The following is a 16710-nucleotide window of genomic DNA, read 5'->3' as shown; positions in this document are numbered from 1 at the left end:
GAGACCGACTCCGAGTAAAGTAGTGAATAGTAGCAAAGGAAAGCCGCACTGGGTTGTGGATGAAAGCAAAGCTGTTAGGCAAAATAAAACAACGGGAAGTCCAGGATTGAATAACAATAATATTATGAAATGTACAGAGTGCTACTCACCATATAAAGGGGACAAAATATCAAAAAGGCTGCTGTACATATAAGCGTTTGGCCGAAAGGCCATCTAAGGAATTAGAAAACACACACACACACACACACACACACACACACACACACACACACACACACACTCACACACACATGCTACTGATCCCAATGATCTCACATGAGAGAATCTGACAGGGGTGGTGGGGGTAAGGAGGAGGTTGGGGCAGGGAGGGGGCAGGATAGCAGAGCAGGGAAGTGAGAAGTTGTACTATTGCTTTTGGGAGCAGTGTGTGTGTGTGTGTGTGTGTGTGTGTGTGTGTGTGTGTGTGTGTGTGTGTGTGTGTGTGCGTGTGCGTGTGCGTGTGCGTGTGCGTGTGCGTGTGCGTGTGCGTGTGTGTGTGTGTTGGGGCTTAGGGGTGCTCAACGTCGAGGTCATCAGCGTCCGTTTGGGACATGGTGGAGACAGGGTACAGCTGCTATGTGCATTCGGAATGTCTTATTGTGAGAGGGAGGGGGACAGAAAAGGAGAGTAGTACGGAAGAGGAAAAAGACTGGTGGATCCATTGGTGGAATGGAAGACTGGTGGGTCCATTGGTGCTAAAGTGGGAGCAAGCACAGGGATAGGTAGGTGAATGACAAGGACTAGCGAAGGTTGAAGCCAGGGAGGTTATGGAAACATAGGAATATTGCGGAGTGAATTACCACCCATGCACTTTATTCCAAAAAGCTGGAGTCAATAGGTAGGGCCACTCTGGCAGGTTGTGAAGCAGTCACTGAAGACAAGCACACTGTGTTGAGCAGCAGATTCACAAACTGAATGGTCTAACTGGCTCTAGGCCGTAGTTTGTTGGTGGCCATTGATGCAGGCAGACAGCTCATGTAACAAACAGCAGCACAGTGGTTACAGCATAGTTTGTAGGTCATATGACTTCTTTCACAGGTAGACCTGCCTTTGATAGGACTGAATGGGAATTTGTAATAGCGGGAGGATGTATGGAACAGGTGTTGCATGTAGGTCTACAGCAGGGATATGAGCCTTGAGGCAAAGGGCTTCAGAGCAGGGGTGGAGTAGGGATGGACAAGCGCATTTCATAGACTTGGTGGGTGGTGGAATACCACTGTGAGAGGGGTGGGATAGATAGTGGGTAGGATATTCTTCATTTCAGGGAACAATGAGAAGTAACTGAAACCCTGGTGGAGAATGTGATTCATTTGCTCCAGTCCGGGGTGGTACTGAGTCACAAAGGAAGTTAACGTTTGTGGCCAGACAGTGGATATGTGAGAGATGGTAGACAACTGGAGAGACAAGGCATGTTATATTTGTTTCTGTACAAGGTTGTGAGGGTAATTCGGTTTGTGAAGGCCTCAGTGGGATCCCTAATATACTTGGAGAGTGCTTATCGCTACAGATGTGATGACTGTAGGTGACAAGCTGTATGGAAGAGACTTCTTGGTATGGAATGGGCAGCAGCTGGCAAAGTGGTGGTATTGCTTGTGGTTTACATGTTTTTTATGAGTGGAGGTACTTAGGCAGCCAACATCGTGAAAGGCCATTTGTTGGGTTGAAGAGGACAAGGTGAAGTGAATGCAGGAGAAAGTGTTGAAATCCTGAAGAAATGTCGATAGGGTATCCTCAGTCTCAGTCCAGATCATAAAGACGACATCAGTGAATCTGAACCAAATGAGATGTTTGGATTTCTGGGTGATTGGGAAGGATTCCACTAGATGGTCCCTGAATAGGTTGACATTGGATGTTGCCATATGGTTGCCCATTGCCATAAAATGCATTCTTCCATGGATTACACTAGATGCAGACAGCTGGGGTATACTAACTCTGTCCTGGGGGGTTCAGGGTGCAACAGGAAGGGCGTCCAGCCACCCCTTAACATTAACCTTGCCAAATCCGACACCAACCATACCGACCTTGTGAAACCGCAGGATAAAGGCACAAGCAACAGAAGCAAGAGAATGTTATATGGATGTTCTGTGGAAACAATATTTACTCAGAAACAGGTATAATTATTGATAAAAGTGTAATCAGGATCATCCACTGAGTATATTCAAGAAATTCTTTCCATAAACCATTTGGGCAGCTGGGGGGATACAAATGTTTCAGTTCATTTCCTATACAGCTCAAATGCCTAAAAATGAGAATCCCTTTTCACGTATGACTTAAAATGCCTTCTACTGGATCAGTCTTGGTTAATGAGTTTGAAAATATGAGTTAAAAAGAATTCACATCACAAAAAGCTCATTTTTATGGATTGTGATCAAAACCACTGTGTGTGTGTGTGTGTGTGTGTGTGTGTGTGTGTGTGTGTGTGTGTATGCATATGCATACAAGAGCCTCTCCCAAGAGTTGTCAGGGGCACATTTTCTCTGGGATTTCGGCTGATATCATCAATTTCTTTCTTGCAATGTGTAATTGGAGTCAGCCTGAGCATGTACTGCTCAGAACATCTTTCACACAAAGCAGAGAGTTGATTAAAAGTGTTGCTTTGTTTCTTGTCACAGAAAAATGGTTTTTAAGTGGATTTTTACATGCCCATTTGACAGGGTAATCCCAAATTAGTCTAGTATGATATTTGTTTTACTGATTTGTATTTACAGGGACAAAAAACATGAAGAATAACTAGTACTCCAGCAGCAACAGCACTTCGCTGGCCTGTGTTGACTGCTACTGCCTCGCAGAAGTGCTGCTCTGTTGCTGATGAATTGCTGACTGCTCTTCATGTTTTACTGTCCCTGTTAATACATATTGATAAAACAAGTAAGACTAATTTGGGATCAGTCTATCAAACAGATGTATAAAGATATGATTTAATTTTTTTTTGGGACATTACATGTGGAAAGCTTGTAATGTTTACTAACTGCTTTACATGTGGATATCTGACAATATATTGAATGATACAGTAAATAAATAATAATGTAAATTAAATGTATTTTATCTCAGCAAGCATTTGGAACTGGGCTTATGTCCATATGAAGTTTTTTGTTTCAAAGAATTGTTCCTGTTATATACTTGAACATTGGCTATTCTCTCTCTCTCTCTCTCTCTCTCTCTCTCTCTCTCTCTCTCTCTCTGTGTGTGTGTGTGTGTGTGTGTGTGTTTCTAGTGTTATATTTTTACAAATTATTTGTTCTGTCACTGTATCTGTATTATTATTACACAGCTGTATTTTATTGTTTGGCTTCAGTTACTAACAGTATCTTAAGTAGAAGTTAATTATGGGTACATGTGTAACTAAATTTATATAAAGTTGATGTGACTTACCAAACAAAAGTGCTGGCAGGTCAATAGATACACAAACAAACACAAACATACACACAAAATTCAAGCTTTCGCAACCAACGGTTGCTTCTTCAGGAAAGAGGGAAGGAGAGGGAAAGACGGAAGGATGTGGGTTTTAAGGGAGAGGGTAAGGAGTCATTTCAATCCTGGGAGCGGAAAGACTTCCCTTAGGGGGAAAAAAGGACAGGTGTACACTCGCACACACACACACACACATATCCATCCGCACATACACAGACACAAGCAGACATTTGTCTGCTTTCCACGTGGGAAAAATATATCTAATAAGTAAGAACAGGTATACACTCGCACACACACACATATCCAACCGCACATACACACACAAGCAGACTTTTGTCTGCTTGTGTCTGTGTATGTGCGGATGGATATGTGTGTGTGTGCAAGTGTATACCTGTCCTTCCTTCCCCTTAAGGTAAGTCTCTCTGCTCCCGGGATTGAAATGACTCCTTACCCTCTCCCTTATAAGCCACATCCTTTTGTCTTTCCCTCTTTCCTGAAGAAGCAACCGTTGGTTGCGAAAGCTTGAATTTTGTGTGTACGTTTGTGTTTGTCTGTGTATCTATCGACCTGCCAGCGCTTTTGTTTGGTAAGTCACATCAACTTTGTTTTTAGATATATTTTTCCCATGTGGAATGTTTCCCTCTATTATATTCATCATAAATTTATGTAAAGTTTGACACTGTCTACATCCAGGACAAATAATCATTGTATGCACTCTTGCAATAAGTAACCAATAAATAAAGATAGTTAGGCTAGCTCATCAACACTGCACACAAAGTTTAAATGTTGCAGTTTTGTTGGACAAACTAATCTCTGAAATAAATGACTCTGACAAAGTCCACATCATTATGGCCCTGATTGTGGGAACGAACATCTCGAAAACAGTTAAGCTGGTTAGCTGTTCCCATGCTACTGCTATGAGCATATATGGAAAATGGCTGAAGAATGGTGAAATGATGAAAAGGTAATAAGGTGTTGAATGTCCATGCCTCATCACAAAATGTGGATTCAGATGCTTCTTGCCCAGTGAAGCAAGACAGGCAGCAATCTGTGGCAAGTAGAGTGCCCGTGTAGGCAAAAATGTTTCAGAGCGCATCTTACAGCACACGTGGTTGAACATTTTAACATGGGGCTCCACAACCTCTAGGCATTCCCATGTTGACCCAATGATGTCATCAATTACAACTGCAGTGCATACAGAAACATTAAGATTGGACCATGGTTCCATGAACACGTGTCACCTCATCGGATGAATCACATTTCTCATTACACCAGGTTGATGGCCATTTCTGGACACACTGTCATCCAGATGAATGGCTGCTAGAAACATGCAACACACAAAGGACACAGGATGGTGAGAGGCAGTATTATGCTATGTGAGACATTCACCTGGGATTTTTTGGGGCCAGTGAGAGTAATCAGAGACACACTGAGAACTGTCGAATATATGAACATTACTATAAATTACCTGTTCCCTTCATGGATGATGCCTTCCCTGACAGGGATGGCATCATCCAGCAGGATAACTGTCCATGTCACAACGTTAGAATCATGCTCTAGTGGCTTGAGCAGCACAAATTTGAACTCATGTTGATTCCCCTTACCTGAAACTGAGGAAAATGCCTGGACGATACTGGGCACTAGCTCCATATTCACAAACTGCCAGACTGAAATTTATAGGAATTGTATGACCTGTGCATAGACATCTGGTTCCATATACACCCAGTAAACTACCAAGGACCTGTCAAATATATGCCATGCAGAACTGTTTCTGTACTGCATTCCAAAGGCATTCGTGCATGCTATTTAGCAGGTGGTCATATCGTTTTGGGTCATCAGTGTATTTTGTATGGTGGTGTGCTTTACAGCAAATTTCTTAGCTACATGAATGGTTTGTGTAACACAGTTCACCACACATTCACAAGTTGTCTTAAACAGGCCAACATTTTGTAGTGCAGGACATCTTTCATTTGAATCTCTTATCAGATTTCCTCTGTAGAAAATATGTGGCAGACACTGAACCCCAGAGAAGTCAATTGGCTAAGTTCAATAGTTTTTCTGCAGCACTGCATGCTGAGAATGACTGTCTCGTACCTCACAACTTACTCACAGCTGTTGTTTACAAAATTCTTTGAAAGACTGACTTGGCCAACCATACGGTACACCAGGTATGAGATAGTAATGACTATAGTCTAACATGCAACACATACAGCTCAAAATATGCATGAAAAATGCTTAAAATATGCACAAAAAGTGTTGAAACATGCAAGGTCAAATAATAAAAAACAAACTAGTTACTGTAGATAAAATAGAAAGAAACTTCCACAAGGGAAAAATATATTAAAAACAAAGATTCCAAGACTTACCAAGCGGGAAAGTGCAGGTAGATAGGCACAATAAATAAAACACACAAACACACACAGACAGAATTTCTCGCTTTCGCAACCGACACAAGCAGACATTTGTAAAGGCAAAGAGTTCCTTTGCCTTTACAAATGTCTGCTTGTGTCTGTGTATGTGCAGATGGATATGTGTGTGTGTGTGTGTGTGCAAGTGTACACCTGTCCTTTTTTCCCCCTAAGGGAAGTCTTTCCGCTCCCGGCATTGGAATGACTCCTTACACTCTCCCTTAAAACCCACATCCTTTCGTCTTTCCCTCTCCTTCCCTCTTTCCTGAAGAAGCAACCGTCGGTTGCGAAAGCTAGAAATTCTGTGTGTGTGTGTTTGTGTGTTTTATTTATTGTGCCTATCTATCGGCGCTTTCCCGCTTGGTGAGTCTTGGAATCTTTGTTTTTAATATACTAGTTACTGTGTTTGATATATCTCAAAGTTGCCCTTATGCATATCGACTGCAAGGAAGATGCCAGTCACAAGAAAAATTGGGTCATTTAGAATGCTGATCTCACGACCTGTATACTTTTTGGTAGAGGCTAGTCAGGATCCTTTATGAGATAAGTTTTTTAAAAAATTGCAAAAGGAAGATGAACACCATGTTTAAAATATTGCTCCTTCTTTGCTACTGTTGTCAGTAATAAGTGAATGCATTGCGATTTAGTTGCTGCAACACTAACAATATGCACAGGTCCAATTTTGAGACATATGACACGAAGAAGTGCATTTCGAAAACAACATACAATAAGGAACTTTTTGAACAACATTAATGTTTAATTAATATGATCATACTAAAGTATTATTTACAATTTATTTTACAGTTTGCTACTATTGTCAACATAAATGATCAGGTATCATTGCAATTGTTCGGAAGTAAGACTGTCTTTGATCACTCAAAACACTTTTATAAGCAGAAAAGGAATGTTCTACATCAACTGAGATAACCATGCAGTATTTGAATTTGGGTGCTATGCTGGCACTTTTTTGTTTCTGGAGGAAGTTCACCTGTCCCATTAATAAACCATAAATTTGGGACATGGCCTCAAAGCTGGGGTTATTGTTCAAAATGTTTTCAAAATTTTCTGTAAATTTTCTAGGGAATACTTCTGGCAAGGACAGTTCACTAAACTACTTTCTAACTGAATAGATTCATTCAGTGTCAAACCTTGAGCATCAAGTAGTTTATAATTTTAATACTAGCAGGTATATGGGGAAAACTGACAAAGCCTCTGTGTTACTGAAGTCTTGAAGTCACTTAGTATGCCTCTGATGACCTCAAAATGTACATTGTAAAACAACATAGCTTCAACCCATGTACTCCAACTAGTTACCACAGGTTCGGGTGGTAAATGCACACTTGGTAGTTTTTCTTTGTAGATCTTGATACGAGCAGGTGCCTTATGGAACACTTTCTTTGTGAATGAAATGAGGGGTTCAAAGCACAAATGGCGTAACTCCACTTTTCATTGAAAATGAGTTACAGAGATATTCGTTAAGAGAGAGATCTCCAGTTCAGAGCGATGAGTACATATCTCTGAGGTTTCATCATCTGTGCATGAAATTCAGAACTGTGTTAATGCTTTAACTGTTTCCCACCTTTGTTCAGAGCACAGCACTCGTATGTCCATGCACATTAGTAGAAGATGGAATGTGAAGATTCTCGTAGTAACCATATTATGGAGTGTTGTTCAGAGTATCCACCAGGCAGTGAGCAAAATGTTTCTTTGAATGATAATATGACAGGTAAACCACACCAATAATAATTAATAATATTCTATATGTAGCCAAAATGAATAAGATACTGTTTCTAACATAACCTGTCAAAGGGTGCTGCATTTTACCATTACTTATACACCTGAACAGAAGTGGAATTTATAACAATTACATATTGTGTATACTATGAACATACAACAACTGCATTTTAGGACAGAACACAGCCTTTGATGTAACTTTGTTTATCATAGTTTTAGATTACCAGGAAGTGCACAGGGGATGTAAAAGGATGTGAACTCTCAACACACAGAAATGGAACATCTGTAAGCATATCAGGAACAGCAGACAATCATATATATCTCATAGTGGAAAGAATATTCCAGAAAAGATATTTGAGGGCAAAGACTGTAACTGCATGAGGGAACAAAATCCAAAAATGGAGGCAAGTAAGAGGAAAGAAGTTTTTGAAAATTTTTGGAATTAGCAGACTACTCCATACAGAATGTGTATATTTTTGGACTTCTTCAGTCACACTTGGTACAAAGAAAATGCTTGAAGGATGGATCTTGTTCTCCAAAAGCAATCACATACAAACACTTTCTTAGGGTAAGAAATAATAGTATACAGATGTGCAAAAGTACTTCATAGGAACACTGCAAATAAATGAAAAGAGATTATACAGGTGTATAGGAAAGGAGGAAGTGTTTACTGTGACTGGTTCACAAGGAAGAAAAACACCTGGAAATAAAACAGACGGCAGCAGTGTTCAAGAACATATCAAGTTGTTTCCATCTTACCAGAGCCATTATACCAGAAAGGATAATCCCGATTGACAATATCTCAGCCAAGGTCTAACAGTGAGACAAATGTATGAACTCTATATTCAATTGTGTAGGAACACTAGCAAAGAACCGGTGAAAGCAAAATATTACTATCATGTTTCCAGATCCAAATTTAATCTAAACTTCAAGCCTCCATCCAAAGATAATTGTAAAACGTGTGATGAACTACAGTTGAAGAATGCAACTGAGGACGATGTACAAAAGAGATGTAGGCTAAAAAATGAGAAAGACAAGCACCTAGCACAGGCTGAAGATCCAAAAGGGTCAATGAAACATGACAGAAATGGAATATCTAGTGACCTCTACATGTTTACATTTGATTTACAAAAGGCACTGCTCTTTCCAAAACTGCAGACGTCTGTTGCTTACTATAAGAGAAATTTATATGTGTATAATCTGGGACGCAATTCTTTAAACTATGGAAATGGATACATATACATGTGGGATGAAACAGAAGGCAGTCAAGGTTCCCAAGATGTTGTATCTCGAGTTGTGAAACACCTTAAGGAATACACAAAGATGTACAAAGTAATAACTGCATATTCTAATTCATGTACAGGGCAGAACTGTAATTGTAATTGTGTGTTTCCTTGATGAAATTAGTTCAAGACCCAGGCACGAGAGTGGAAGTAATAAACCACAAATTTGTGATAAATGGCCATAGCTACCTGCCTAATGATGCAGACATTGGTCTGACTGAATTAACCGGTCGCAGAAAACAATATATTTACTCAGACGGTGATTGGGTAGATATTATCCAAGGGTGTAAAAAGAAAAAGCATTTCATTGTTCACATAGTGAAGGATGAAAACTTGTGTCAACGAAGTAGCTACTAGATAGCACAGAGATCAGGAAAAGGGCTACTCGTGGGCATGTGTTAAATTGGCTGCAAGTCATATTGATGCAATCTGAATGGGAAGTGCCATTTTCCATGAGGTTTAAATCAAGTTTCCGCCAAATTGAAGAATTTCATGTGGTGGTTTTCTATAAGCACACGTTAGGCAGACCTCTTCAAAGCCTTGCATCAGTGACACAAGGGAATCTTTTCAAGACCAGGCGGACTATGACTAAAGACAAGAAGAAGGATATGATTGATCTTCTAAAATTTATTCCTCCTATGTATCATGCATTCTTCAAGAACTTGCCTATGAAGGCGTCTACTCGATGTTCGGATTACCGGGATCAGATTTCGGACAAAGAAAATGACGAACCTGTAATAGCACAATGTACTTGACATTACAGTCGATGATTGATAAAAGTGTTCAATGCACAAATTAAGTAACTCCTTTCTTTCTTGTTTAACACATCATTTTCTACACTTTTCCTGTGTGATGTTCTGTTTTGTTAATATATTTGGAGAGTCTTTAGTGAATTTATTCTATATTTATCAATACATTTAAATTATTAACATTAATAATTCTTTATACACTTCTTAATGAAGGCTCCTCTTACTCAAAACTATTGTCGGTGGAGTTATGCCATTTGTGCTCTGTACCCCTCAAAGAAGTTTATTTACATTCCCAGATGTGGATCATACTCCTTCAGCAGGGCAATGTTCTCTGTGAGCAAATAACATCACATGAATCACAGTGGGATAAAATACTCGGGAGGGCTTTTCTGCTCTGATCACATAGGAAGCTGAAAAACAAACACAAACATCTTTTCATGTGCAGAAGATTCTGGAAATATTTTTCTAATACCCACATTAAATCACAGAATGTTTTGTCTTTTCAAGTTCTCTGCTGACCACTAAATAGGAAGAGTAATACTCTTGTTTTACAGCAACAATTAAATTTGCAATGTAATGCCCGCAAGTGTTGGTAATTTCATCAACTGATACCCAAATAATGTTGTCCTTGATATCATTGTTTATTTTTTCCATAAATTGTAGGTACACTACTGGCCATTAAAATTGCTGCACCACGAAGATGACGTGCTACAGATGCAAAATATAACCGACAGGAGAAGATGCTGTGATATGCAAATGATTAGCTTCTCAGAGCATTCACACAAGGTTGACACTAGTGGTGACACCTACAACGTGCTGACATGAGGAAAGTTTCCAACTGATTTCTCATACACAAACAGCAGTTGACTGGCATTGCTGGGTGAAACGTTGTTGTGATGCCTTGTGTAAGGAGTAGTAATGCGTACTATCACGTTTCTGAATTTGATAAAAGTCGGATTGTAGCCTGTCGCAATTGCGGTTTATCGTATCGCGACATTGCTGCTCGTGTTGGTTGAGCTCCAATGACTGTTAGCAGAATATGGAATTGGTGGGTTCAGGAGGGTAATATGGAATGCCGTGCTGGATCCGAATGGCCTTATATCACTAGCAGTCGAGATGACAGGCATCTTTTCCTCATGGCTGTAACGGATCGTGCAGCCACGTCTCAATCCCTGAGTCAACAGTTGGGGACGTTTGCAAGACAACAACCATCTGCACGAACAGTTCGACGATGTTTGCAGCAGCATGGACTATCAGCTCAGAGACCATGGCTGCAGTTACCCTTGACGCAGCATCACAGACAGGAGCACCTGCGATGGTGTACTCAATGATGAACCTGGGTGCATGAATGGCAAAATGTCATTTTTTCAGATGAATCCAGGTTCTGTTTACAGCATCATGATGGTCGCATCCGTGTTTGACATCACTGAGGTAAATGTACATTGGAAGCATGTGTTCGTCATCGTCATACTGGCGTATCACCCGGTGTGATGGTGTGGGGTGCCATTGGTTACACGTCTCAGTCACCTCATATTCGCACTGACGGTACTTTGAATAGTTGACGTTACATTCCACATGTGTTATGACCCGTGGCTCTACCCTTCATTCGATCCCTGTGAAACCCTACATTTCTGCAGGATAATGCATGACCGTATGTTGCAGGTCCTGTACGGGCCTTTCTGGATACTGAAAATGTTCGACTGCTTCCCTGGCCAGCACATTCTCCAGATCTCTCACCAACTGAAAACGTCTGGTCAATGGTGGCCGAGCAACTGTCTCGTCACAATATTCCAGTCACTACTCTTGATGAACTGTGGTATCGTGTTGAAGCTGCATGGGCAGCTGTACCTGTACATGCCATCCGAGGTCTTTTTGACTCAATGCCCAGGCGTATCAAGGCCGTTATTACGGCCAGAGGTGGTTGTTCTGGGTACTGATATCTCAGGCTCTATTCACTCAAATTGCGTGAAAATGTAATCACATGTCAGTTCTAATATAATATATTTGTCCAATGAATACCTCTTTATCATCTGCATTTCTTCTTGGTGTAGCAATTTTAATGGCCAGTGGTGTAAATTGATGGTACGTAATTTTTACACAAAATTGTATATTTTGATCTGGTATGTTTTGATTTAAGCAATATTTGCACAGGAAACCTTTGAAGATACGGTTTGCAAGCTTGTGAAGAACAATGTTACTTGCAGTAAATGCTCCACATACATCCATGTGAATAGGATTGTTTTGGTTAACTTTGGAGATTAAATCCCCACTACTCCCACTTGCCATTGTCAAAAGCTGCTGTTGTTGTGAGCCTTTCTTTTGCATTCCTGCGATATGAAGACTTGACTTGATATGCGGGTCTATTTGAAACTTTTTTTGCACAAAATGTTTTTCTCACAAACTTGACAATATAAAATATTTCCATTATATGTGAATGTTTCAGAATGGTCAGCTATCCACAAAGTGACATTTCTTTTTTTTTCATTTGGCACGGTGCGCAACATGTTACACACTACACATAAACACGTTAAACTATGCACAAATGAAAAGAAAACTAAACTGAAACAATGCTTGTATGATTAACAATATGATTGATTTAGCTGCTGCTGATGTTTATGGCATAACAGGGGAGGAGGTTCAGTGGAGATGTGGGCAACAGGCACGTTGACAATGCCTGCCTCTTCCTGTTCAGTAAGCAGTTCACTAGCCAGTAGCCTCTCGATTAATGATCACACACAGGTGTACATCACAGTCACTCTGTTAGACATCAAAATGAGATCAAGTTAGGGCCCATTCGTCTAGATTTTTAAAATATATGCATCATCAGTAGTTTTTAGTTAAAATATGCAATAACCAGTGAAAAGGAGCCAAATATACAAATACATATGCAACATGCAAATGCAGTTTATCTGGTCTCTAGTAATTACCATTACCTTCTAAAGCGCTGATTGTCTTTTTTACTAATAATTTTGACTGAAAAAGTGAAGAATTGGTTTTAGAATTCCGCTGGAGACAAAGTCATTGGAGACTAATACAAGCTCAGATTAGATGAGAAGCAAATTAGCAAAGTTCTTTGAAAGGAACCATTTCAATATATATCTTTAAAGTGATTTAAGAAAACCACAGAAAATCAAACCATAGTAATTTGAACCTAGATCATATTGAACGTGAGTCCAGTGTCTTAATCAAAACCCATCACCCCTCTGTTTCCGGGTAATTTCAATATTTTTGCCATGAGGAAAAAGGACTGTACCCTACAAGTAACTACAAGCAGTTATAAAATTATTACTGTCAACTACATCTTGTTACTCAATGTGATTAAATGTATGTACAAAGAAAATAATAATAGATTTAAGATGCCCTGTTGATTATCTGATGTGGTGAAATGGCAAAAAAGAGACTGTTGCTAATGAGATACAAGGCAATGACAGCATTACAGTACAACTGCTTTTAGTTTCTTTATTTAGAGCAAAGGTTTTAAAAAGGGAACCTTTAAAACAACACTGATCTTAGGTATGAAAATTTAAAGTTACCTCAAGAATGTATGGTTTCATCCTGTAATCCAATAGTATATCAAAACCCAGAAGTTCAAAGCAAGCATATGTGTAGTCATGACCCGGAAAACAAGCATGATAACTGTGTTTTAGGACAGGATGAGCAGCAATTATTGTCTTTATGATGACCTCATCAATGTTCTGCCAAAGTTCTTCAACATTATACTCTTTTTTCTCCAGCCATTTGTTTAAGGAAGATATCTTTCTGCAAAAATTAATGTAAGAGTGTATCAGAGTGAATGACAGGAGCAGTGTAGCAAGTTATGATTGTGTTGTGACATATTAGTTTTTGTAATTGTTTTGAATAGTATGGCACTGATTCCGTTAACCTTTCTGCAGTGACAACTTATTACGAATACAGTAGTAGTTAAGTATGCAATCAGGCTTCTGTAAATCAACCAGATGTGCTAATTTAGGAACTTACCTTTTGCTACCTGCTTCATCATCCACAACATAGGTACGACTGTACTTATTGACAGCATAGTTTGTCAGATGCATGAACACGTTGCTTGTATTACTGGGAGTTGGTTCTCGATACCGGCATGTTGCAAATCTGTATACCAAAATTTTTATTTCAAATACTGAGATGTTTTGACTTAAACACAATAATATGTTCAAATAAGAGAGAATTTAGGGATACAGGATGATACATGTACATTCAAACATGCAATTTTATATATTGTATAACATTAACACACTGATGAAGACATGCTGTTACTCCTGGTGAATATTAGACACAAGATGGACTGTACATACATTTGAGTCTCTGTGGTAATGCAGGAAATTCTGTATTGATCAGACTATGAGGTGCATTCAAACAGAAACTAGACTTTTGAAATAGCACACCAATCAGCAGAGGGAGCAAGCTGCAGTTACTGAGAACACATAGTGGCAGGGTTAGAAAACAAAGCAGCACTTGCTGCATTTCACTCTGACAATTACTGAGAAAGCTAAATACCCACTAAACTGAGCTAGTTCAGAAGCTGATCAGTGGATTAGTGCCAAAGTGACAAAGAAAGACCTCAAAGAACAACATGTGTATATGAAATGTTGCTACAAACTTGGCAAAACTTGCTTAGACAAGCATTGGTGATGACTGTATGAGTCACATGCAGTGTTATGAGTGGTTGAAGCATTTTCAACAGGGCATAATGTTAGTTGGTGACAATCCCACGTCTGCAAAACTTTCCACACCAACAGATGATTTGTAGAAATCATCATTTAAAACTGTTCAAGGAGTTGATGGTGAATCCCAGAGTACAGGAAAAAGCCTGACTTGTCGGAAAACCAGGCTTGGATGTTACATTATTTTAATGCACTGGCTCATGTGTCACTCCTTGTCCATGGAAATCTAGCAAAACATCACATTCCCACTGTGTGCCATCCACCATATTACCTGAACCTAGCCTCAGGAGACTTTTTCCTGTTTCCCAAACTTTTAAACCACATTGAAAAAACATCAGTTCCAAACCACAGAGGAGATTCATGGTAAAGTGACAAGAGACCTGTGTCCCATCCCAGAGGGAAGCAAAAGAGAAGCATCAGGGAAAGGAAAACAGGGAGGGTGGCAAGGATGGAGGCATGGTTGTCAGAGGGAAGCCAAAGATCTTTGGCTTCCCTCTGACAACCATGCCTCCATCCTTGCCACCCTCTCTGTTTTCCTTTCCCTGTAGCTTCATAACCTGGGTTGTGAGTAACTAAATCCACTTTCCCTTCTTCCCTTTCTTTCCCCTCTCTCCTCCCTGATGAAGGAACATTTATTCCGAAAGCTAGGAACTTAAATTTTCGGTTGTTTTTTTGTGTTTCTATCGGTTGTACTGAGCTGAGGTAATTACTGGCCAGCCCTTCTATCTCTTTGTTAGTATATGTGTGTTGTCTACATTATACAAAGATCTTTTGGCAGAAGGCTCACATATTTAACAGTCTCCCTGTTGTGCCTGTCTGTGACTTTACATATCCTCTAATGATGAGTATCAGTCCATCCTTTTCATAATACTGTCCTTATTCTATCCTAGATTTTCTATTGCTTTAAAATGATATATTTGTATTTTAGGTTTGTTTTTCCTGTTTAGATGTAAACAGTGACTCACTCTGATTCTTCCATGCTAGTGTATTGAACTGTTTGTGGCATATAGATGAAAATTATTCCTAATTTACATTATATTCCAAAAGATACATCCACATGGACAGTCAGAATTTTTAGCATATTAGGTAGATGAACACATGCTGCTATTTGTCATTATTCGCATGGTCTTTTTCTGTACCTTGAACTCAGTATGTTTGTTACAAGCACTTATTATATAAAACATGATCACATAACAGAGGATTGAATGTAAATATTGCAATGGAACTGATCAGCGCATCTCCTTTCCCATCGTGTGTTAGAGAATCCATTAAAAATTAGTACACAACATGGGCCAATGGAATTGAGAATGTAATTCTGTATTTAATATAAATCTGATGTTACAATAAAAATGATTGTATGCTTTTTAAATAGAAATAAAACATAAAGCAATGTGAGATTAATTATTTAATGAGAAATGTAACCATTTTTGAATTTTTGATGATTTAAAGTCAAGAATTTTTAAAATTTGAATTATGATCATAGTCTACAATTATTCTGAAAGATGAAGTAATAGATATCTGTTTTTCTCAATGATATATTAATAAAATGTGATATTTGGTTATAGTGATTATATCAGTTGTGTACCCATATCTTTGTATTAAAATCGTTATATATCTGTTCTTGTCAAGTTTTTGGCACAAAGAAGATGCACTTGTGGATTGTTCAAGTCATCAGTGTAGTAACGAGTGCATTGTGGTGTTCACCAGATATTGAATAAATGTATTTTAAAAGAGAAAAGACAATCTTGAAAGATTTATTATTTAATTAATGTATGGAGACAGAAAACCTGAGAGCTCGTTGTGGCCACTGCAGACAGGAATCGACCAGTGAGACTGCTGTATCACAAATGAGAAGATAAGTTGACCAAATTTTTAATAAAACTGCTCAAGATAATCAACTGCTCTGCCCACTCTCAGGTTTGTGCTTAAAATAGCTGAACATTTTTTGATTCCAACATAAACACACTAGTTGCTTGACATGGGACAATTGACACTAATAATAATTTTTGAAGATTTTCTAGGTAGTTTAATGAGGGTCAGGAACCAGAATACCCAAAATACATTGCTTTGAGGCAATAAATATTACAGGCTGGAGTAAGGGTTCAAAGGGCATAACAAGCTGTACATACTCTCTTTGCAAAAACCTTCACATCCTCTGTCCATTTAACCTGGCAATCTACAGTCATCCCCAAGAATTTGGTCTCATTTACACATTCTAATACAGGCTTGTTGACTTTTGGCCTGGGACCATTGTGTTTTTTATTCAATCAGATGTTCATAAATTTTGTCTTCTTTACACTGACAGGTTCCGTGCCCTATGAGATATTCAGGACATGGATCACTGGACCACAAAATAAATAAATACAACAAAATAAATATATAAATTTAATGTTACTCTCTTGTCCAG

The 16710-nt window shown here is 39.0% G+C and overlaps 1 protein-coding gene across 1 annotated transcript in view; it reads right to left on the bottom strand.

Annotated features, from left to right (window-relative positions):
- LOC126282225 (tubulin polyglutamylase ttll6-like) overlaps positions 1 to 16710 on the bottom strand; it is a 395080-nt gene that overhangs the window by 228082 nt on the left and 150288 nt on the right. Inside the window, exons 8-9 of the mRNA XM_049981790.1 lie at positions 13603 to 13731; positions 13158 to 13383 (exon numbers count right to left, since the gene is read on the bottom strand). Coding sequence (XP_049837747.1) covers positions 13158 to 13383; positions 13603 to 13731 — 355 coding nt within the window. The remainder of the gene's footprint in view (positions 1 to 13157; positions 13384 to 13602; positions 13732 to 16710) is intronic.

Source organism: Schistocerca gregaria, chromosome 7 (genome assembly GCF_023897955.1).
Source record: "Schistocerca gregaria isolate iqSchGreg1 chromosome 7, iqSchGreg1.2, whole genome shotgun sequence".
NCBI classification, from domain to species: Eukaryota; Metazoa; Arthropoda; class Insecta; order Orthoptera; family Acrididae; genus Schistocerca; species Schistocerca gregaria.
The sequence above is the reverse complement of the archived record's forward strand: the minus strand, read 5'-3'. Positions and strand labels throughout refer to the sequence as shown.